We start from the raw sequence: 22,150 nt of genomic DNA, 5'->3' as shown, positions 1-22,150 counted from the left end.
ATATAATATATATTTATATTATATATACATATATTTCATATAAAAAATAACAATGAGTTGCGAGTTTATGAACTTTTTTTGTTTGATTGAAATGGGGCTCAAGCTTCAAATTCAACCATGTTAGTTTTTTTGGTTGTTTGTGAGTTTATGAACTTGTGTGTGTTTTATTTTATTTTTGTGTGAGTTTATGATCTTGTTTGAGTTTATGTATGAGATTACAAGTGAAGTAATGATTTTGTTGTAATTTTATTTGTATATTATATGATGTGTAGATTTGTAGAAGGTGACAAACAAAATTTTGGTACATAGCAATTTTTAATGCTAAAATGGCCATGAAAAGGGGAAAAAAAAACTTTTAAAATGTGCAAAAAAAAATGTTTAAAGTAAGCAAAAAACCGGTCCAAAACCACCCCAAAATCGGTATAAAAAAAAAAGGGCCAAAAAATGGTCCAAAAAAGCGGTTAACTGCTACCTGGTCAGCGAAGGTGGTTAGTAAAAATTACTAACCGCCTAGGCGGTTGCGGTTAGCGGTTTTAGCCACTAACCGCAACCGCTATTTCACCCCTAATTTGGGCTACGGTTTTAGTACAATGAACTTCCCGGAGGAGAGGGGCCTGCCCGAGGGCGTCGGTCCTCATTTGCCCAGTTTTAATATATTATTAAATTAGAAGAATTTCCTTCGATTTAACTTCTAAAAAAGCTTTATCCTTTTAGTATGTGCTATATATATTGCCCTCATAATATTGGGTTTATTACTTTTGTTTATGTTTTTTTTTTTTTTTAAAAAAAAAGGGCATTGCAACCCAATAATAATGTGAGGGGGATATTAAAAAATTAAAATATTAAAGAGAGATTGCAATAATAAAAAAGAAATTAGTAGTGAGAAATGAGAAGATGGTAATAATAAATATAGTTGTTTCAGCTACAAAGGGCCGAGAGCTATCATTTTCAAAAACCCACACCGAAGCGGGCCTTAACCCGTAACCCGTAATTGGGTTCACGTGTGCGCGGCGACGTTTTATCGGACCCTCTTTTGCCACCAAGACAGCGACGCCGCGCGCACCACAAAGGGTTGGAGAGAGAATAATATAATAATAATAATATTCAGAGATTATTTTTGGTCACATATCTTCATCTCTATTTTTTCATTTTCATTTTATTTATTTTCCTTAAAAATCTCTCTCTCTCCTCTCCCTCTCTCTCTCTCTCTCTCTCTCGCTCTCAGTTATCCATTTTGGATTCGGCGACAACCGCCATAGCCGTGCAATTGAAAGCTCCATCTCTCTCTTAATTCTCTGCAATTCTCTGCAATTTCTTCAATTCTCGTCTTCCTCTTATCACAGGTGCATGCGGTTTTCACTTGCATAGAAATGGTGCTATCTATATGTTTTCGTGAATATATTTATGTATATGCGTATATGTTTATTTGTATTGTATATTATTTTCTTCTATTGGATCGATTCTGTGGTAAGAATGTGTAATCTTGTCTTTCATTGGTGGTCATTTGCATGAGCTGCTCGTGTTTGAGATTATTCGTTGTATAGGTAGGGTTAGGGCAATATATCTTTCTTTTGAACTAATCTCGATGCCTTTTGCTGGTTTTTTTATTTTTTGTAATTTATATTCTTGGATTTCGTATTTTTGGATTTCGTATTCTTTCCTTGGTTGCTAACAAACCGAAGGTGTTTATAAATGGCAATTGCTTTTCCCGATATATTTCCTTTCCAATTAGGGTTTGTTTGGTTGCTGATAAAGTGTAGGCGAAGGATAAGAAAAATAAACTGAAGTTTTGAGGATTATTAAATTATATGCGGAATAAGGAAACTGAAATTTCACTAAAATGAGTTTAATGCAAGTGTGCAACTATGTGGCTGAGTTCAATGGACTTTCTTCTTCTGCTTCTTCTTTCAGATTTTTTTGTTTTGTTTTGAAACTAAGGAGAGGTATTGTTACCTATTAAAATGATAACAAGAGCAGGGTGAAATACAGATGTTGATATGGGTGAATGGCACAACTTAAGAAATGACAGACTTAGAATTGAAAAGAACTTGAGATTTCATGGGTGTGCTAGTTGGGGACGAGTTGAGATGGTTAGCTGGTGTGCAATACGTGAGTGTAATATAAAATTGGAAGTTGGGCGTTTAAAATAATAATTATGGTACTGGGGTGTGTGGAGCTAAAGATGGAGATGGGATCATGCTACCCTTTAGTAATTCTAATGAGGTTTAACAAGTGCATGAAATGATAATAATTGATTAATGTAGAGGGATGGGATTTATATTGTTCATTAGAGATCTCAACTGCGGCTTCCAGAACAAAAAAAAAAAAAAAATGGTTCAGTTATAGTTGACACTTGACTCGAGGAAGAGAAGCTTGGTGTTTTCTGCATTTGAAACCTTGAAGTATTTAGGGAAAATGAAACTGAAGTTAGGAATTTTGAGCATGTTTCAACGATTAGAAAGAGTCCATTCTTGGCCTCTATACCTTTTTTAGGTACCCTGTTTGTTATATATGGAGTTGAGGATCCTGTTTAAGTTTTGTTATGAAAAGTAGTTAGCTATGTCATCTCGGAGATTTGCATTGACAACATCCATGAAGGATCTAATTGTCTGGTGCATCCTGCTACTTCACTTCTATGCTCCATGTTTGTTCGTCCGGTTGGTTCAGCTATGAGCTGTCTGTGAAAGCTCCTCTGTGAATATTGTTTATTTAGGGAAGTATATAATTTTCCAGATGGTGTACAATTCACAATATCCGAATGGTGTACCATTCACAAGAGTGGAAAACCTCACCATAGATATAGAATGCGGTATCCAATCCCTCCATTTATCCCCAAATCTGCATCTTTTCAACAAATAGAGCAAGAACTCCCAATTTACATGATCATACGCCTTCTCTAAATGCATTTTGCACAACACTCCTGATTTCCCTGATCTAATCTGACTATTCAAAATTTCATTAGCGATTAGCATTGAATTCAAAATTTGTCTACCTCCAGTGAAAGCATTCTATGAATTAGAGATAATCTTTTTCAACACTGATTTTAGCCTGTTTTGTAAAACCTTGGAAATAATTTTATAGGGCCCACCCACTAAGCTAATTGGTTGGAAGTTCTTAACATCCACAACTCCTATCTTCTTGGGAGAGGTTTAAATTTTTAAAAAGTGAATTCACTTATCAGATTGGTATTTTCTTGTTTCTGTGCATAAGTAGTTTTGGATTGCACAAATTGCTGTATTTGTATTATTTCAACCTGCAAATTGTGAAATTTAGCCATTGACCCCACATTTTATAGCCAGTGAATAAACAAGGTATACACAAAACTGCACAGATGAAGATATTTTTGTGTTTTCAGCATTTAGTTTGGATTCTGAGGACAGAAATCTCTATTTTTGATTCAGTATTTCTGTGTCTCTAACGTTTATTTTTATTTCTCATGTTTTTTTTTTTCTCAACCTTTTGAATCTATTGTTTTCTGTAGATTTGTAGAATGCTGGGCCCAAATTGACACTTTAATTGTTCATCCGAGTACTTGTCGTTGAAATTAGAAGCATGTTAGTGTGCATTTCGTGGATGGCAAGGTTGCTTACTTTTCCTGCTTTGACAGTTCAACTTTGAATTCTCTGATATTGTTGATGGACTTGGTGCATTTTGGCTAGCATTGTGGATAACTTACAAATATTCTAAAAAACCTTGTTGCGTACAAAGGGAGAGCTGTCATTTGGCCTTCTGGAGCCTCTTAAGTTTCACAAAACAGGGTTATGCGGCTATAGCAAAGGAGCTTTATTTATTTACGTTTCACGGTGCTTTGAAATAATTGGAAAATGTCAGAAGTTGACATGCAAGTTATTAAACCTGAGGTATAATATTTTTGCTTTTCGGTCACTGAAGTTTTCCTCTGATTTGTTAATTTTCTTTTGGCTTTTTATCTTCTTTGCTATAGTTGATTAACTGGTGGTTTTATGTAATTTCTCAATGGCCCATTCAGCATTATATGTCTTTCTTTTTACCTTGGCATGAGGCAAATTGTATGGTAGCAATCTAATTGTTGCACACAATTTGTATATGCAATTCAATTTTCAAACTATAAAATATTGATCTCTGTTTTTTTTGTGAAAGACATGTATACATATAATGTTGTATAGTATAATATTAACATAGATGTCCATTTAAACATAATCTATGTACTATGTATTTTTAGATTATACGAATACCTTGAGGGTTGTGTGCCTGAGTAGGGTATGGAGGTTTAGATTCTGACTAGTGAAATTAGCGGTTATAGGACGTTCCATGGAATTGTGCAGTTGGGTTGAGACTTGAGATAGAAATTAAGGCAATCAATATATAACATTTTTCAATAATGAATTTCCATAAAACACCAGGTTAAATCAATCCTGGGGAATGAGGCTTAAATTTCATCTTATTTGACCAGAGGTTGGAGGGTTGCAAAAGCGAAATTTGCAGCCCTTAAACAAAAACGCACACACACACACACACACTATATTGCATGGAGTTGAATTTATCTACTTTTCTTCTTTTGTTTTTTTCTTGGGGGGGGGTGCGGTGAGGTGGGTTGGAGCAGAAGACAGAGTTAAGGCTTCTGATCCTTGGAGAAGTGAATTATATATTATTGTATGATGAAAGACGATGGTGCTATTTTCTTATGAACATAAACTTAACCCAATGTCGCACCACCTTTTTACAACCCTGGGAAAGGCCCAGGGATGGGAGATCTGAAGTAAGACCTTCTGTCCAACCACCTGCAGTCTTTGCCACCACATTTGATGCTATTCTATAAAGAAGTGATGGTCCTTTGGAGAGATGGTATGTTGTTCCTTTAGGGATGCAGGAACATGGATGAACCAATTTCTGAACAGATGTAAACCATATGGAGCGAGGTTCTCTGATCCTTTTTTTTTTGCATTATATAAAAATTCAGATCATGACATAGCATAATATGCTTGCGAGTGTGTCAAAACAGTAATTAGTTCTCTTCAAGTTTGTGTCCTTTTTTCTAGCAGTTCTTAAAGCTTTCAGTGACCCTTGTATATATATATGGCCTCAGTTTTTCTAATTCTTCTGTCTTTTAGTGTCAATACTGATCCTGCTGTGTTGGAACCAATATAAATTCTCAGATGATGAAGTCCTATATCTGGCTTCAAACTGCTGATGGTTCAATCCAACAAGTAGAGCAAGAGGTAGCCATGTTTTGCCCCATGATATGTCATGAAATATTACAGAAAGGCATGGGATCGTCCAAGAACTATGCAATATCTCTTCCACAACGAGTTAATCCTGCTATGTTGAGCTTAATTCTGGATTACTGCAGGTTTCATCAAGTACCAGGTCGCTCTAACAAGGTTCTACATGAATCTGAATTTCGTTTTCCTTTTGTTGGGATGATGTTCTTTCCTTGCTCTTGAATGATATCTAGACATATTATAAACCTGAGAAGTTGATGAGTTGTAGCTCAAATGGTACCTCTCCTCCAATAAGAATGGGGTGGAAGGTGAGGTCGTGGGATCAAGGCTCACCAGGTGCATGTGTAACTTATAATAAAAAAACAAAACTGAGAAATTGGGACCAATTATTTGGATGTTTCATTTTTTTTTCTTTAAAAAAAAAAAAAACATAAGATGACATTTTTTGGAATGGCTAACCCTGAATGGAAAAAGCTGAGTTTGACTTGAGGCTGTTCTTTTTGCATAGGAACGCAAGTCATTTGATGAAAGGTTCATTAGGATGGACACGAAGAGACTCTGTGAGTTGACATCTGCTGCTGACAGCCTTCAGTTGAAGCCTTTGGTCGATCTTACTAGTCGTGCACTTGCACGAATAATAGAAGGGAAAACCCCCGAGGAGATTCGTGAGATATTTCATTTGCCTGACGATCTTACAGAGGTGCTGGTGCTTGTGAGAACTGTGTATGCTTAGTGTGCCCTTTTCATCTCGTCCGTTGTTTCTAATGCAAATCCATTTATCCAGGAAGAGAAACTGGAGCCTTTGAAAAACTCTACGGATGATCCACGCATTCGACTTTTGAATCGACTGTACGCAAGAAAGAGGAAAGAATTAAAAGAGAGAGACAAATTAAAGGTGATTGTGGCATTATTACTTGTTTATTATCATCTATAGTATCTTTCAGCGTGCAGTTTTACTCCTTAATTGTGCATTGTAATTTTGCATGAATTTGCCATCAAACTAATTCAGCAGTTGTGTTCATGTGCCATTAAAGACATAAAAAACTTTATACTGCATTTGATGACAATTGGACCCGCCATATGTTTCAGAGTGTTGAGGCTGAAGAAGACCGCGTGGATGACCGTTCAGTTGATGATCTCCTGTCATTTATAAATGGAGGAAATGGAGGTATACAGGAATGTTTGTCTACTGTATGTTCAACACTTTATGAGTTCATTTTGGCACTTCAGCACAGTTAGTTGGGATTCTATCGACTGGCCTAAACTGGAATTCTCATGATTGTGTGCATATTATAGACTGCAATGTATAATCGTTCTTTTGGAGTAAAATAAGGGAGATATAACATGCAAGAGGTTAGGATTAGAAAGTTTTAGAGAATCATTCAAATTTTATTCATTGTCTACTAAAGTTACGACAAAGAATCCATTTCATAGGCGTTACAAAACTTGGGTTGGAAATTTACTTTTGGATCCTAACTGGATTTTCTAAAAATGTCCTTTTATTTAGGAACATTGGTGACAATGATATAATTTGTGCTATGCCCCGCCAAACTAAGATAATGAGTTAAAATGATGATATTTGTATAGAGAAAAAGAGGCGAGAGAAGATAGATAGGTAGAGGGAAGCAAGAAAATGCAGGAGGTTAGGACTAGGGAGAGAATTAGAGTATTATTCAACTTATATTCATTGTACACTACTTACTTTTTGACAAAGAAGCCTTTTCACTATCGCTTTTTGGAGTGATAGTGCAAATGTGACTAGCATTTTCTCTAGGTTGTTATTAATGGTATTAGAGCAATCCAATTATGCCATGTAATACTGAAGCACTGCATGACGTGACTTTGATGAGGACATAAAAAATTTAAGGAGAAGAAATTGTAATACCCCACTCCTACATCGGAAAGTTGAGTAGTCTATATAGAGTGGATGGATCATAAAGGCACTCTCATGGGTCTTAAGTCGTACATTGGTTCCTTATTAGGTAAGACCGTGCTTTATAAGTAATTCTAAGGAAGTGCTAAATTGACTAGTCATGTTGGTGTAATTGTGTAGATGTAGCTAGTATTTATTAGTTACAAAAAAATAAGAATTGCATCAAATTCATCATATTAAGTTCAAAACAAGATTGACATGATGCACATTTGAGTGCCGCATCAAGTTCTCTCTAGATCTTCAATCTTATTAGTCCACCTTATCACATTAAATAAGTTTCTCTGTTTAGGAAATACAAAATGACCAAAGTAACATGTTTTCTATGATTCCTGTCTCTGGAAGCATGGTTTTGGGCATGGTTTCCAATTATTGAACTTCTTATCATCTTATAGAAACACATCTTTGGAAATGGTTTTCAGTTGTTGACTAAGTAAGAAAAACTTCAATTGGAAGAGAGAAAGAGGGTATAACCACGTTTCACTAAAAACTGAGAATAACACAAAACAGCTAAATTCACAATCCAGGAGTGGGGTTTAGAATGTATGACTGGAAGTTCTAATGAGACAGAATCTGATTTAAGCAATCTAGTGGGGTCACCTTCAAATTCTTAGATGCCCCAACATCTGGTTGTGGATCCACATGTATGAGATTTAAGCCATGGGATCTATTACTTCACTCGCTTGTTGTGTGTTACTTTTAATGCCCGAGATCGACATGTATATAGAGATTTAAGCCTTGATGGGATCTATTACTTCACTCGCTTGTTGTGTGTTACTTTTAATGCCCGAGATATCAAATTTTGATTTTTATATTTGTCTTTGTTTTTTCTTGGTAAATTATTATTTTTTATTAGCTGTATTGTCGATTATTATTAATACGGCATTTGTGATTTGATTGTGTCATATTCTTTTTCTCCTTTAGTTGATAGTATGACATATAAGAATTTAGAATTTTCTATACATGAATTTATACTGTAAGTACATATATATCTAATTATTGCTTGCATTTTTCCCTGGATTTCATGCTTCCACTTTTTACTGCATGTTGGAGTGTTAGAGATTCTTTTGATAAAAAAGGATGAGAATTGTAGCTTCTTTTTCCTTTTTCCCCCTACTTTAATTCCTTTTGAATGCCTCATTAGAGGTTAGGAAATTCTGTTTCACAGATTCTAAGGGGGTTAAAACTTCCAAGGGTAAAAAGAAGAACCGAAGAAGAAAAGATCCACAGAAAAATGCTTCTGCTGATGAATCCGTTGAAAGCCATGAGAAGGTCTGAATCATCATGTGGCTGTATCTTCAACCCGTCTGTGAATGATCATTGAACCTTGAAACACATATTACTCAAAATTGTTGAGTCACTGATTTTTTCCCCCTTGTGTTATAGGATTCAAATTGCCTTAATTTTATATGCCATAGAACTGAAGTTGACAAGTTGCGGCCCCACCCCGGTGAGACGTCAAAATTACCAGATGTGGAAGATGATGCTTTTGCACATAAGGTTGAGTTCGATGACGGTGATATTGATGATGAGATTGACCCTGCATTAAAGGAAGAAATTGATAGGTGAGCCAAACAAGTTTGTGGTTATTGAATATACTTTCAATTTTATTTACCGGAAAGATATTAGCATTCCTTTTTGAGCTTGAGGCGCTACTCATTGTGGGTGCACGGAATTTTGTTAACACATGATACTCTCATTTTGGTCTTCACCATAACCATACCCATTTTTGTGGAATGGGAGGCATGGTTCAGGACCCTTGCCCCTTCACAGGAATCCTTCGTTCCCCTTTTCCCCTTCATCCATTGTCACTTTAGTCATTTTCTTTCATTTTGGGAAGGAAGTTGTTCAAATCAAAGGATAACCAGTTACCAGTTGGATAGAAAAACAATTGCGCCTTTCATGTTTTTTTATTGTACGTTTTGTTCTTATGATCTTAAATAATATTTTTGGACTCAGGGAGGTGGAAGATTTTGCTCGGAGATTGAATTCAGACTGGCCTGAAAGGATGCAAGAGATTCTTTCTTTGGGTCAAGAAAGAAGGCCAGTACATTTTTTCCATTAATGGAAATGGAAGAACCTTAAGGAGACATGCTGGTAAGGTTACTTTTCCCTCACTTTTTAAAGTTTTTCCATGTAGTATTGCTCAAGATATCCTCTTTACACGAACTAATTCAAGTCCTTTGAGCTAAAATAGTTGCCTGTTTTCTTTTGGTAGTTTAGCGAAGTTGCAGAAAATCATCCTTTCTGGTGTTGTATTGCCCCCTTTTTAAGTAGTCCTTTCTGGTGTTATGTTCCCCCCTTTTAAGTAATCCTTTTGCCATTTTTATGTATTTAATATTTCCTCTTGGCTGTGTTGTATGTAATTAGTTGTGGCAGAGAGTTGTGAACTTCAGAATTCTTTCTAACTCTTTAATGTTTGATGCATATTATATGTTGGGGAATCTTCTATCATTAGCTGTGCATGATGACTGGGAATTTTGTATTCACCACTTAGAAAGTGACAGTGCTTGATGTGTCAGTACTGCCTGTTATTTGTCAACTTGCCCATGATTTAGAGTTTCAACTTTGACAGTTCAAGACCAAAAATGTAAACTCATTTTTTCCCCCCTAAAGCGCCATATGAAACACGGCAGTTTCTTATTGGTTGAATGTGCTTTAGGCATCATTATACAAATCTTGAACTGCAAATATTTCCTACAGGGAAAAACATTTCATCATATAAATTTTGAAGTTAAATTTTTTTCCAGTGAAAAACATTTCTTCCACAAGTGCTTGTACATTGGTTTTATTATGCAATGTGACCCATTGTGAATGATTTAGTAGTATATTCTATAACTTGATTTTGTTCTATAAAATTCGGAATTATCTACAGCACATCCTAGTGTTCTATGTGTGTGTTCCACTCCGAACCCCACCCCCTCCCATGCGTGTGGTAAAGAGCAAAATTTTAATCATTCTCAAATTTAAATTTCCTTATCAAGAATTTGTAGACAGATTATTTGTAATCTCCTATTGCTTTTAGGTTCTTGCTTGAGGATCCAGCAGCAGCTCATTCTCATCTTAGCTATCACCATCATACTCTACAGTACTAACAATAATTTGTGTCCATAGATAGGACCAGGCCCGGAGCGGAAATGATCCTCTTCCACAAAATGGATGCGGTCACTGATTGGCCAATGGCTGGAACAATTTTGACCAGAGGCTTACAGGCGCTTAGCAGAGTTCCTAGAGTCGCTAATGTGGATTGACATGAGAATTTTCTTTTATTCGTTTTTTTTTTTTTGGTTGTGCTTAGCCAGGATGGAATTTTTATTCTGGATTGCACCTGTATTCTATGGGAAAAGAAATAACCAAAAAAAAAAAAAAAATTTTTTTTTTTTTTCCCGAGCTAATTCTGCTCAATGTGGTTTGCATTTAGTGGTAGTTTCTTGCCATTAGATTTGTGTCCTTTCATAAACTAATAAATTTTGTTGATTTTCTATATATGATTACTGAAATGAATTTTCTATTCATTCAATTAGTTATGCCAGCTCTCTCTCTCTCTCTCTAGAAGGCAATGCCTTTCAAGGTTATTCCACGTTTATTAGTATTAAGTCAGCTTTTTCTATGGAGGCATTTCCTCTTGTTATGAGGAGCTCCTAATATAGTGATACAGCCATACAGGTTCTTTAGTTATCGGAAATACCAATCTAAGAGTAATGTTATACGGGAGATTCCTAAATGTGATGTAACTTTTAAAATTACTAATATATCACAATTTAATAATAATTATTTTAAATTTAATAGTGATTTTGAAAGCTATATCATATTTAGAAGGACTCTAATCTTCCTTAAAGCATATTACTAGACATGCAACAGTCCTCATAGTACCTCCTGCACATGTATTAATGGCTTTTTTTTTTTTTTTTTTTCTTGAGCAAATAAAAGAAAGAAAGAAAAACGGCAAAAATTAATACAGACAGCACAATAAGGATGGGGCTAAGGACTCGAGGAGGTTTGAGGTCGCAGAGGAGAACTACTACCTTTGGGGGTGAGAGAAGGAACGGGGAATGTTTTCACTCAAAAGATTGGAGGTGGCCCATCTCCCAAGCTTCTGTGTAATTTGTATGCGCTTATTCGTACTGCAGTTTGACTGAGGAAAGAGAAATTAGGAAGAATCCTGAAGGAGAATGTTTTCGATAATAATAGGCTCAATTTGCTCATGGAATGGACTTCTTGTTTAAGACTCAGAAACTGGCTTTAACTCCACTGCTTTTGGGATAGCGAGGAGAGCTGCCTTAGCTTCACCAACATAGGTGTCTTCTTGGTCCAGGCAAAACAAGTTAATCCTCTATGTTAACGACAAATGACTGCACCCATCGAGAAATCATTACAGACCGCCACGTCAAAATTTATTTTGAGGAGACGACCAGGAAGCAAAAGGGCAATTCAAAACTCCCAAGCCTTCAGATGTTCAACTTGATTTGCCATATGGATCGGGTCCGGAGGGGAAGAGACTTTTATTTCTGAAGAGCCACGGTAAGGTCTGTTGACATGCATATTAATGCTTTTACACTGCTTTGCTGAGCTCTTTGCTTGATCAATCAACCTGCACTGGATGGATATGATAATCTTATTTCCATTCGTTCTGTTTTGGTGTTTTGACTTCTAATTGGATTGATTCAATTCTTCCAAAAAGAAAACAAAACCTGAAATCCTCCCGCCTCCCAACTGAAAGCAAAATTTCTATTCATTGTACAACAATCGAGCATACAAAGCTAAATGCTGAAATCAATGTGGAATTATTGATTTAAGATGTTTGTGGTAAGAGTTGATCTTTAAATATTTAATAATAATACTAAAAATGTTACATTCTATCCTATAACTTACAGAGGTAGGGTTCCCGAGTTCCTTTGTTTACAAATTATAGCTAAAACTGTCATACAGTTATAGTAAGTGTGGTTCGTGGTTCCTATTATTGTGAAGGTTGGAGTTGGACGTGTGAGCAAGGCCTCTCCGGTTCTCCTCTTGACCACAGAATTTTGAGATCACCTCTCCTCTTTCCCAATGTCAAAAGAGTTCCTGGGGTGCATACATGAAACCAAATAATTAGAGTAAAAGAAACTACTGCTACATATCATATACATGTGCTTGAGCTTTCCCTGAGTTTATTGCAACTTACCAAGTGTGAATGGAACAATGTAAAGCAAAGCCGGCTGCCCGTGTCCATCCATCAAGTTCAAAGCCACGTATGTGACGAGGAGACCTGTATTGTAAAATTGCATTAAAGGCAGTGACATGATCAACAAAGTAAAATAAAATAAAATAAAATAAAGATAAAAAATAAAAAATAAAAAAAAACTTGCCCTAAAATTACAACATTTTGCAGCATTATAACCAAGTACTATACAAGAAAATTAATTAGTATATAGATACATCATGTATCTAAAAGTGGCAGACAGTTGCCTTTAAGCAACTTCGAGGTTTGCAAGAATTAGATATGGCTTTTAGGCTCTTAGTCTCTTAGACCAAAAAGGAAGTGCTCCTTCACTGCCTTTTTCTTCCACTCACAGCTCTAAATCTTTTGCAGGGTATTTTCTTACCTTTAATATGTAACAAGAGTATTCTCCTTATACATGTCATAGTAAGTTACTACTATTCCCTTTACATAAATAAGTATTAAATGGCAAGCAAGTAGTTTCAAATCAATTTAATTTGCGCTATCTCCTCCGCTACTTTCATACCAATAAAATTGACACGAAAAAAGCAACTTGAGATGAAAGGAAGCAATATCGTGGTATGGAAGACACACATAGAATGTGCCACCCTCTAATATGTAATTAATTAGAAGGGTGGTAACATTTTCTCCTGTTCAATGATTATCATATTAGAAACTAGCAAATGCCCATCAACTGCTGTTATTTGATTCTGAGATCTGCCCAAGATTCACATTTCAATTGTTATCAACTTCCTGCATTTTTTAGTTCTGACATGCAACTAAAAGCTGTGCAGAAGTGGAGGGCCGAGCATTTTTCCATGGAACTCGTTATTATCTTATAAATTACTAGAGGTCCTTTAAGTCCAGTAAATTCTAGGATACTTGTTGAAACAGCATATACATGCAGCAAATTGTATTGATCTCATTGAACTTTTCATTTTCATGGATTTTCCAAAAAAACACACACCCACAAAGTTTAATTAGTTGCCTAAACTTTTGAGAACCCTCCCATTAAGATATTTTTTCAATGTCTTAGTGGAAAATGGTTCCAGATTTAGAAACTCATACCTAAACCATAAGCAGTCATTGCCCAGATGAAATAGCCTGCTCGAAGATTCTTCTTTGCCAACCAATCATACCTGTCAAATTTACCCACACAATTATTAGATTTCTAAACGTGTCAGACAATGCAACCTGTTTTCTCCCAAGTCCCTCCGATTAAAACATATCAAATAATAAGTATTCAAACATACAAGACCACTAAAAATATATAATTGAAAAAAAATTTAAAAGGGTTCCACGAGCAGCCTTATACATACTCATAGATCATTAACACATCACTTTAGAAGTCAGTGTGTTCATGTCGTAGTCATTTAGCTCCTAAAATATACTTATAAGATTCAAAAACAGGCCTTACAGCAGACGAAAATTTTGGAATCAATAGAAACGCAGAAACAAAATTTCAGAAATAATGGCGCTCAATATCCATTTCAAAAGGATTTAAAAGAACTGTATTGTTTGCAGCTTCAGCCAATGAGCTCTGGCTCAAATGACACTTCCTCTCCCCATAAAAATGGAATGGAGAGTGAGGTTGTGGGTTCAAGACCCATTCGATGTGTATAACTCACTAAAAAAAAAGTTAGATATAGCTTCATGGCTTGAACCTTAATGAAAATGCTACTAGCAGTCCCGGTAAGATAATGTCACCAAATCCAATAATACTGTAGCCACCCCAAGGATCAAACATCCGTGGGATTTTTAGTAGCATTGGGATACCATCCTCTCCACTCTTATCACCACGAGCCACCTGTACAGAAAAGGAAGCATGAAAAATTCATTTGATGGTACAGGTCTCATCAACTTTTAGTATGGTGGTAGTGAGAAGGAAAAATGCTATTTGATTTACTCACCACTATCATCACACTCTCATGGAACCACCATTTAGAAACAAATACCCAAAAGATGTCGTACAAGAAGGCACAACTGAGAAGAACAGTTCCAACCTGATGCATATAGAACATGGAGATTTAAGTATCATCCAACTAATAATAGCCATAGTAACCTGAGGTAACTTAGACACTTCAACCAAATAACCAAATTTACATTGCTGAATCTGCTGACATATAACAACCACCCAAAATTTTAAAATATAGTCTCAACATATTGAGATGATCATCATGTTCAATGTTCTCCTCATTGTATGTATTAGCTGCATGATTTATGTTTCATTAAATTCTTTTTGATAAATAATCGCAAATTCATTAAAAAGCACAACTCAAGTACACATGAAGTATATAAGAGAGAAACCTAACAAGTAGTGGATAAGACATCTAAGAAAGCATAAAAGTTCGAAAAACTACAATCGGAGGCAGGGGCCTAAAGAAAGAGTCTTAAAAGAATAATTTTTTTAATTCCACTAAGGTCCTCTCGTGGTCCTCAAAACTACAATCATTTCTTTCCCTCCATAAACACCACATTAGGCAAGGCGGAATTATCTTCCAAATTGCATCAAGCTGAAACCTACCCCCTGGCACTCTCCAGCAGGCAAAGAGATTTACCACCCTTCTAGGCATAACCCAAACCAGCCCTACTTTGTTAAAGATAGTATTCCAAAGAGCACTTGAGATCTCACAACCCCCCTTCTTCTTACACATGCAACACCACTCAACCATTAAATTCTTTGAGCTAATGAATTCTCATTTTGGCCTGTGTTATCCTCCACGTTCATGAAGTATAACCTCTCTCAACAAACAGTCTGTGTTACCATGAAAGATTACAAGGATATCAATGAAGAGCAAGTTGGGGCTGATAGCTTTAAGCCAGAGTAAGGCGTCAACAAAGATTAGGATATTCTTGCATATGTCAAACAAGTAAAAGATTTTATGATTTTTTTGCGTATGTCAACAAAAATTATATGATGATCATGCAATAGAAAAACCTACATATTTCTATAAACAGTTAGCCAAAAGAGTTAAATCATCACCTTGAGATTTGGGACACGAACAATTTGAAGAACGGTGATTATTAGCACGATACCCTGATTTGAAGTGAAAAAAAAAAAAAAGGATGTTACTATGTCACCAGTTGGCCCTTCCTATTCGTTCGCAAACTATAATGAAGCTAAAAGAAAAATGGAGAGAACTGCAACAATATAAAAAGGGAAATTAATAGAAACTTCTTACAAGGATATCTTGACCAATCCAAGCAAAGGAGTCCTTGCGGTGGACAGCCCAAACAACAGCAAATGCCATGCAGAAGGGGCAAATGGCCAGTGTCAGATATGACACAGCTCCAAAGAAGGGTACTTTAACAAACAACTGCCCATAATGTTCAAACCATCTGAAACTATAATTGTTTAGTTGTCAGTTCCTGCTATGGAAGATCTACTGACAAAATATTATAAAAAGAACATAAAACATAAAACACCAGCCCACTTTCGAACAAAATCCTTTCCTTTTCTTGTTTAAAAGATAATGACACTTGCATTTAATTCTCACATTATCATTAACCTTTGACTGTGCTTCTAAGCATGTATATACATATATGCATGATATTCATCTTCAGCTATGTCAATAGGAAAGTTGGCAGGCAAAACAATTTGCCCAACCTTCTATACTTCCATTGCTTAAACCCTAAAATGGGGTTTTGCCTTCCTACATCAGAAAAAGAGGAAGAAGATATTTACCATGATAACAAAGCTACCAAGCAGGTCTGCAGGCCCTGTAAGAACAAAGAGACTACAAGGTTCAGCATATATCTACAAAGAATGTCCAGAATGATATACAAATTCAATTCAAGAAACTCGCTCTGCAATCCTAAGGCTTTACATATAATTTTATCTGCTATCATTTCTATACAGTCAATCTTCTTTAAAAATTCATGAAGCTAAGGACTTCAGAATCATCTCATGATGAATAAGAATAAAAAGGGCCTAATCTCAGAGGCTTGTAGCGTTAAGTGAGAGACTTACATGAAATGGAAACTAATGCCTACAGGCTCACTTATGCCTCAATATCACACAAACCAAACTAGAGGTTTCACAAAGAATTAACATATGCAAGGAGGGCTGCAGACCCAAAATGCAGGAAAGAGATTGAAAGGTTAAGCAAAAATACCAAGCTTTTGCAGGTAATGCTGGAATAAACACAAGCAACAAATAACATATGCTCAATTAAAGAGTTGCTCATAATTTGGTTTCTAGAAAAGAAAAGCTCAGAATTTAGTTATGGTGAACCAGGCACAAATAAGAGAGAAGACAGACGCACCTCCATCCCACCAATGCAAAACAGAACCACCAGAAGCTCAATAAACCATGTCGACATAAGTTTGTAAAGCATAACCAGGAAACATGAAGCAATCACAACGAAGAGAATTGCTGCTGTTATATTGATGTCCACAAAACCACTAGAACCAATAGCTTCCAAACTTAGGATTTCATCTGAACCATCCTGCAATCACAGCACAAATTTGTATATCAATTCAAAGAATCAGATCACTAATTCAGAAAGGACTGAAGCCCAACAAAAGAAAAGCCTCCAAAAATACCAAATAAAGAAGATCTGGAAAACCAGAAGATAACCTTTAATAACTTGTCCTGCTCAATAGCTGCTTCCCTAGCACTCCATGCAGACCAGTACGAGGCACATAAGATGGTACCAACAGCCATAAGCCATAGAAACACCTCTGCAATGTCAACCAGTGGACGCAGTGGAGAGTATAGCTGCACAGACACTGAAAAAAAAGGCAACCGTGCATGCAAAAGTGCATACCAAAGAAATTAAAATGCTAGATTAAGTACTACCAAGCAAGGAAAATATTCCAAGGATAAAATTTCCCAGGAATGGAAAGGTATAACCAGTTGTCAAATTAAGTTAGATGAATACATGAAAAATAAATGCATACCAGTGGAGTTCTGCAAATATTGTTCCAACTTTGCACCAGCATCTTGTGGAAGCATAACCACTGGTATATTTATTTGTAGATCGGTTTCGCTTTCTTCACAAACCATCTTGAAAAGTTCTGCAGAATAAAAGGGCATATTTCTTACAAAAGAATGGTTCAATATGGTCATTTTGAAAATTGTTAACTACAATTAGGAGCAGGCATTACAGTGATGATTCCCTTTTCAGTACTTGCTACTGAACATTGCTTTCTCTTACAACTGATCATCTTTTTTAGCAATGATTAGTGACATTATTTATTCCCATCGCTAATCTGATATCATATGCATTTGATTTGATCACAAAAGAGGTTTTTTTAATCATCCAATAGTAATACAGGAGTTAATACACAATAACAATGAACACTAATCATTTTGCATTTTCTATATATATAATTCACAAGATATAAAGAACAGGACAACTCTAACATCAAACAAAATAGAGGATCCAGTTCATATAAACAAGGAATCTTTTAAAGACATTACAGATGAGCACTTTCTTATTCGGGCACTGAACTGCTTTTGGGAGAAACCATTATCACTGTGCAGCTGGATGTTTCACACTAATTGCTATTAGATTTGGAATCCTTTTATATCTTACTAAAGAAGCATATAATCCACCAGTCTATTGACTTGTGAATCATCTTGGCTGCATTTCTTTACATCTACAAAGACACCATAATTTCTTATTATTCTTTGATTTGTATGCGGAACCTTTTCTTTGTGATTAACTTGCATATGTTGCTCAGATCGACACCTTTAAACTATGATAAAGAGAAGAAATCAGGTGCAAGTAGAAGTGAAGTGTACTGTTGGCTTATGCAAAATCACAAGCCTTCCATATGACAAATTTTTTTTTCTTGAAGATCATGTTGACAAGGAGGTTGACTATAGTAGACGAGAAAGATTGTTTAGGAAAAAGTAGTATCTAACAGATTTTTATGACAAAAGTTTTCGTGTTGATGCGTTCAGGCAATATCACCAATCTTGTCAAGTTCCATGGGTTCACAAGCATGCTTGATGATCCAAAGTCACCCAGGACATGACCTTACCAAGCAATAATCTTATGGAATCACATACTGGAAGATACTGCAAATGAGCTACGCCAAGGCCCAAGATTCATTAAGTAATAATACAAAAACTCACCAAAGCATGATTATAACAATTTAAACTCAAGCTCATTCCCGCCTCAAAGTTACATTGCTAGATCATGGTACTACAACAAACTCTTGGGGAAGTTGAAGGATTGGAAATATATGATTTTTAAAGAAGTAGAACTTTCAGTGAAAATAACACAAAAAGGGGCTGATCTTTCTTTGATTTCAAATCATATAATAATTCTTGAAGAACTTGAAACACTAGAATTAATTTGGAAGAAACAAAATTTAAAATCTTAAGATTTTTGGAAGGAAATAAATGCAAGTATATTTGAGCATAAAACAGTGCATATGAAAATGGTACTCAAGACGCATGATTTTTCTGATAATATAATAACAGCTATAGCAGAATTTAACATTTCCATAGCAGTGGAATTTAAAAGATTGCTCATCCCTGGCAGACAGCAGGGACTTAGGGTTCAAGCAGGATAAAAGTGAAAATAGAAGAGGATTATTGAATTGCAGTCTTCAGGGATCTCTTCATCCTTGCCAAATTTCCAATTGTCAATGAAAGGCATAGGTAAATTTTGGTGAAGAGGTCTCACTATATACAGTTTCAGCTATAATGACAAAAATAATAAGGATCACTGGACAAAGTTTGGCCCCCAAAATCTATTAATGGACTCCAATATGCAACCGCATATATACTTGCGCATTTCTTATTCCGAATGCCTTCCTCTTTTTGTGAATACATGGTTCGAAAATTGGATTCATGTAACAAGAGAAAGGTTTCCCATTCCTTAGCCGGAAAGATATGTGGCCATAAAATAGAGATTATGCAGAACATAATTGACTGGGCGATGGAGTAGTGGAAACAATTCTTTCTTCTATATTTTGGACAATATGAACTATTAGTTTTCTTTAAAAAGAAGGCCTTTAAGTTTTAAGGAATCTAGGCTAAGTAATATACGGGATGAGACGTCTTTGACAGCACTAGAACAGTGAGATGGACCACACTTTCAAAAACTGTAACAAAAAAACAGAAGATACAAAGGCATATACCAGTACGGTTGTTTATTATGAGGATGGCTGAAGCATTAGCGAGTTCAGCAAAATTTGCCTTATCTGTGAAACTGCAGTTTCCACGGTGCACCATTATGACCTCCCCAGCAAGCTACCAGAAGGCAAGGCACTCCATGTTATGAATCCATAAATAAAAGTTTCAAATCTAATAGCTATCAATCATGCTTCACATGTGAGTCAATTTGTCTCTGTTAGAATCAAATTGAGGACAATCATGTAGATGGTTCAGAGTAAGAATACATTATTTTTGGGTGTGCTACAACAATCAGGAGGATCGGCTAGAGCAACTCTAGTATGATTGGCACGCCTTTCCTTTGATTCCAAGGTAGGGCCAAATCGAGCACCAACGCCAACATACTCTATGTCTTCTACGCCGTGTATCCAAGTTGGGACTTTTACCTATGAAACAAAATTGGATCAAACTTGTTATCTCACAGTCTATCATTATTTGTTTATATTTGACAAAAAAAAGAGCGTAAAGATTGAAGCACTATGTGCATGACAAGCTTAGTCTCAATTTCATTGCCAAGAAACAGAGTAAAGAAAAGAAATTTTGAACAGCTGTGTTTGGTTCATAAAAACAAGAAACTCCGCAGAAGTCAATCAAAGCTGTACATTAGTACAAGATTTAGTTGAGTGAATTTTTTGCTTCCCCTTTTTGTTTAGTAACTAGATTTCTTTTGCTTCCGCCAGAAGAAAAGAACAGAAAATAAGGTTATACTTTTTCTTTGAGTTTCTAGCAAATCAAAACTTTGAAGAGAAAGAGCTTGAAATTTAAAATTCAGTGTGTTTTGAAGAAGAATTTCACAATAGTAAATTAACATGAGTAACTAATCAAAAAGAAAATTAACATGAGTAGAACTGTATGGGAGAGGGCACAAATACTCAAAACCGACCGAGCAAACAATCTAAACTTTAAACAAATGTAAGGCTCCTTGTTTTTGTAGAGGAATAAGTTTTCGAAAAGATAAAGAAATTTAAGCTGAATCCTCAAAGTATTCACCGTTGAAACCTCGGAAAGTCTTCTCGACTGATCCTGAAACAACGTTTTTTCTTCTTCTTCTTCTTCATCTCTCTCTCTCTCTCTCTCTGAACCAATTGGGGTACAAGAGAAAAGAAGAAGCAGCAAAAAAGAAAATGCAAATCAATTGGGGTACAATAAACCAACGTTTGCTGCCAAAAATGCAAACGTTGGTTTATATGTATAGATGTCCCGTGTGTGTGTGTGTGTCAAAATCTCTTCTTTTTTTCTTCTTTTTTTACACTATGTATCCAGAAAACCGAAAATTCTGCTCAATTGAGCTCAATATGACTATTTTGCTCGAATTGAATCTGAATTTTGATTTTCCAGTACCCAAAACAACATAAACCACACAACCAAAGGAATTCATCGCTTCATCTCTCTCTCCTTTTCCCCATCTACCCATCCACCGGGCCTCCCTAACTACTCACATCAACTGAACTGAGCATTTCATTTCCCAAAATCCAAATTGAAGTAAACCAAAGAATAAAATAATTTCTCATTTCCTTCCTTTTCTCCACTTTTCAGCAACTAAACAAACAGCCAGAAAGTAAAGTAACCCAAAAAAACCAATAAAAAAAAAAAAAAAAAACGGATCAACCAATTTGAATTGTAGTCTTCGTCGTCCAACACATAACTAAAACACACAATTAAAAAAATCTCTCTTGGTTCGAATCTTTACTATTCCATACTTTCCCTCCGTTTTCTCATCATCCAAACAGTAAGTTCGAGATAGACAAAAAAAAAAAAAAACAGAGAGGATAAAATACACGCAATTGAACAAACAACTAGAACTTAGGGCTTTTCTTCGTTTCGTACCAGCACAAAGTTGTTGTCGCAGCCAGGCCGCCCTGGAGTGTCCTCATCGTGGTGAACTATGTCTCCCGCTGATCCCAGAGACGCACTCAACACCAATACAACTCCCACTACACATACAACACTCCGAAAATCCATTCTCGATTTTCTCTTCCACAGTTTCGAACAAGAAAGTTAGGGTTTCAATAGAAATATAGAGAGAGAAGCTGAGGAAAAAGAGGAAATGTGAAGAGATGAGAAATATCGCCCAGAGAGGAAGCTTTCCTTTCCTCTCTTTTCTTTCTCTTTCTTTTTTTATTTTTTATTTTTATTATAATTATTATTATTATTATTATTATTATTATTTTCTCTCTCTACTTTGTCGTTTGTAGGATGGACATGAAAAAAAAGCCGTGTTGTGACCGTTGAAGGAAGCTAGTTTCCTCTTTGCCTTTTCAAGGGGCCTGGGATGGGCAAATATGAGACGAGGTAAGGGGCGCGTGTGTTGGACGGTCCCTCGTTGGCGGGAAGCTCCCGCCGAAGCTGGGTCAGCTTCCTCCAAATCCCGTGCAAGCACGTTGGATTTAATTAATTGTTCATCAAAAATAGACTTTGCGTCCACAATCATCAAGTTTTTATTACATCTTTCCTCAACATGTGCCAATTATTAACAATCAACCCAAATTACTTTGGGATTTGAACCCAAATATGTCATATAAATGTCATATATTCTTTTATATATATGAATAAGATATTGGGTTCTAATTGTACAATTAGTATCTTATTTGAACTTTTTTCTTTTTTTTTTGGTAATTGGTACTCATCACTTCATAAATGGAAAAACTATCGTTCAGTACATACAAACTCCAAAATACCTGTTGAAA

At 35.8% G+C, this 22,150-nt stretch overlaps 2 protein-coding genes across 7 annotated transcripts; one reads left to right on the top strand and one right to left on the bottom strand.

Moving 5' to 3' along the window:
- The first annotated feature begins 1,149 nt into the window (after nucleotides 1-1,149).
- On the top strand, nucleotides 1,150-10,505 carry SK20 (SKP1-like 20). Of its 6 annotated transcripts, none has more exons than XM_059600809.2 (10): nucleotides 1,150-1,343; nucleotides 3,482-3,860; nucleotides 5,136-5,360; nucleotides 5,710-5,901; nucleotides 5,986-6,096; nucleotides 6,291-6,369; nucleotides 8,300-8,403; nucleotides 8,518-8,696; nucleotides 9,091-9,228; nucleotides 9,350-9,873. In XM_059600809.2, the coding sequence occupies exons 2-9, from the start codon at nucleotides 3,825-3,827 to the stop codon at nucleotides 9,194-9,196; spliced, it is 1,032 nt and encodes a 343-aa protein (XP_059456792.2). In that variant the 5' UTR covers nucleotides 1,150-1,343; nucleotides 3,482-3,824; the 3' UTR covers nucleotides 9,197-9,228; nucleotides 9,350-9,873. The 6 variants fall into 6 exon arrangements, with proteins under 6 accessions (XP_059456792.2, XP_059456791.2, XP_059456786.2 ...); XM_059600808.2 differs by lacking the exon at nucleotides 9,350-9,873 and adding an exon at nucleotides 10,250-10,505 and having other exon boundaries at nucleotides 1,151-1,343; nucleotides 8,276-8,403; XM_059600803.2 differs by lacking the exon at nucleotides 9,350-9,873 and adding an exon at nucleotides 10,246-10,505 and having other exon boundaries at nucleotides 1,151-1,343; nucleotides 8,276-8,403.
- Nucleotides 10,506-11,896: 1,391 nt separating this feature from the next.
- Nucleotides 11,897-21,559, bottom strand: SPPL4 (SIGNAL PEPTIDE PEPTIDASE-LIKE 4). The gene is made up of 14 exons (XM_059600021.2): nucleotides 21,291-21,559; nucleotides 19,691-19,849; nucleotides 19,430-19,541; nucleotides 17,234-17,350; nucleotides 16,911-17,062; nucleotides 16,597-16,779; nucleotides 16,017-16,051; nucleotides 15,514-15,676; nucleotides 15,315-15,368; nucleotides 14,242-14,334; nucleotides 13,996-14,138; nucleotides 13,400-13,470; nucleotides 12,296-12,379; nucleotides 11,897-12,195 (listed from the first exon to the last, which is right to left on the bottom strand). The coding sequence occupies exons 1-14, from the start codon at nucleotides 21,423-21,425 to the stop codon at nucleotides 12,089-12,091; spliced, it is 1,608 nt and encodes a 535-aa protein (XP_059456004.2). The 5' UTR covers nucleotides 21,426-21,559; the 3' UTR covers nucleotides 11,897-12,088.
- Between the last annotated feature and the right edge of the window lie 591 nt (nucleotides 21,560-22,150).

Source organism: Corylus avellana, chromosome 6, assembly GCF_965113065.1.
Source record: "Corylus avellana chromosome 6, dhCorAvel1.hap1.2, whole genome shotgun sequence".
Lineage (NCBI taxonomy): Eukaryota > Viridiplantae > Streptophyta > Magnoliopsida > Fagales > Betulaceae > Corylus > Corylus avellana.
The sequence above is the reverse complement of the archived record's forward strand: the minus strand, read 5'-3'. Positions and strand labels throughout refer to the sequence as shown.

What these genes read in the sequence shown, in the direction of transcription:
- SK20 (XM_059600808.2), top strand. Translation starts at nt 3,825, where the DNA reads ATGTCAGAAGTTGACATGCAAGTTATTAAACCTGAG. An exon ending in TGCCTGACGATCTTACAGAG is followed by an intron (nt 5,902 to 5,985) that starts GTGCTGGTGCTT and finishes CCATTTATCCAG; the next exon opens with GAAGAGAAACTGGAGCCTTT. An exon ending in CCGTTGAAAGCCATGAGAAG is followed by an intron (nt 8,404 to 8,517) that starts GTCTGAATCATC and finishes CTTGTGTTATAG; the next exon opens with GATTCAAATTGCCTTAATTT.
- SPPL4 (XM_059600021.2), bottom strand. Translation starts at nt 21,425, where the DNA reads ATGGATTTTCGGAGTGTTGTATGTGTAGTGGGAGTTGTATTGGTGTTG. An exon ending in GTAGCACACCCAAAAATAAT is followed by an intron (nt 19,542 to 19,690) that starts GTATTCTTACTC and finishes GCCTTCTGGTAG; the next exon opens with CTTGCTGGGGAGGTCATAAT. An exon ending in TTGGTAGCTTTGTTATCATG is followed by an intron (nt 15,677 to 16,016) that starts GTAAATATCTTC and finishes AAACAATTATAG; the next exon opens with TTTCAGATGGTTTGAACATT.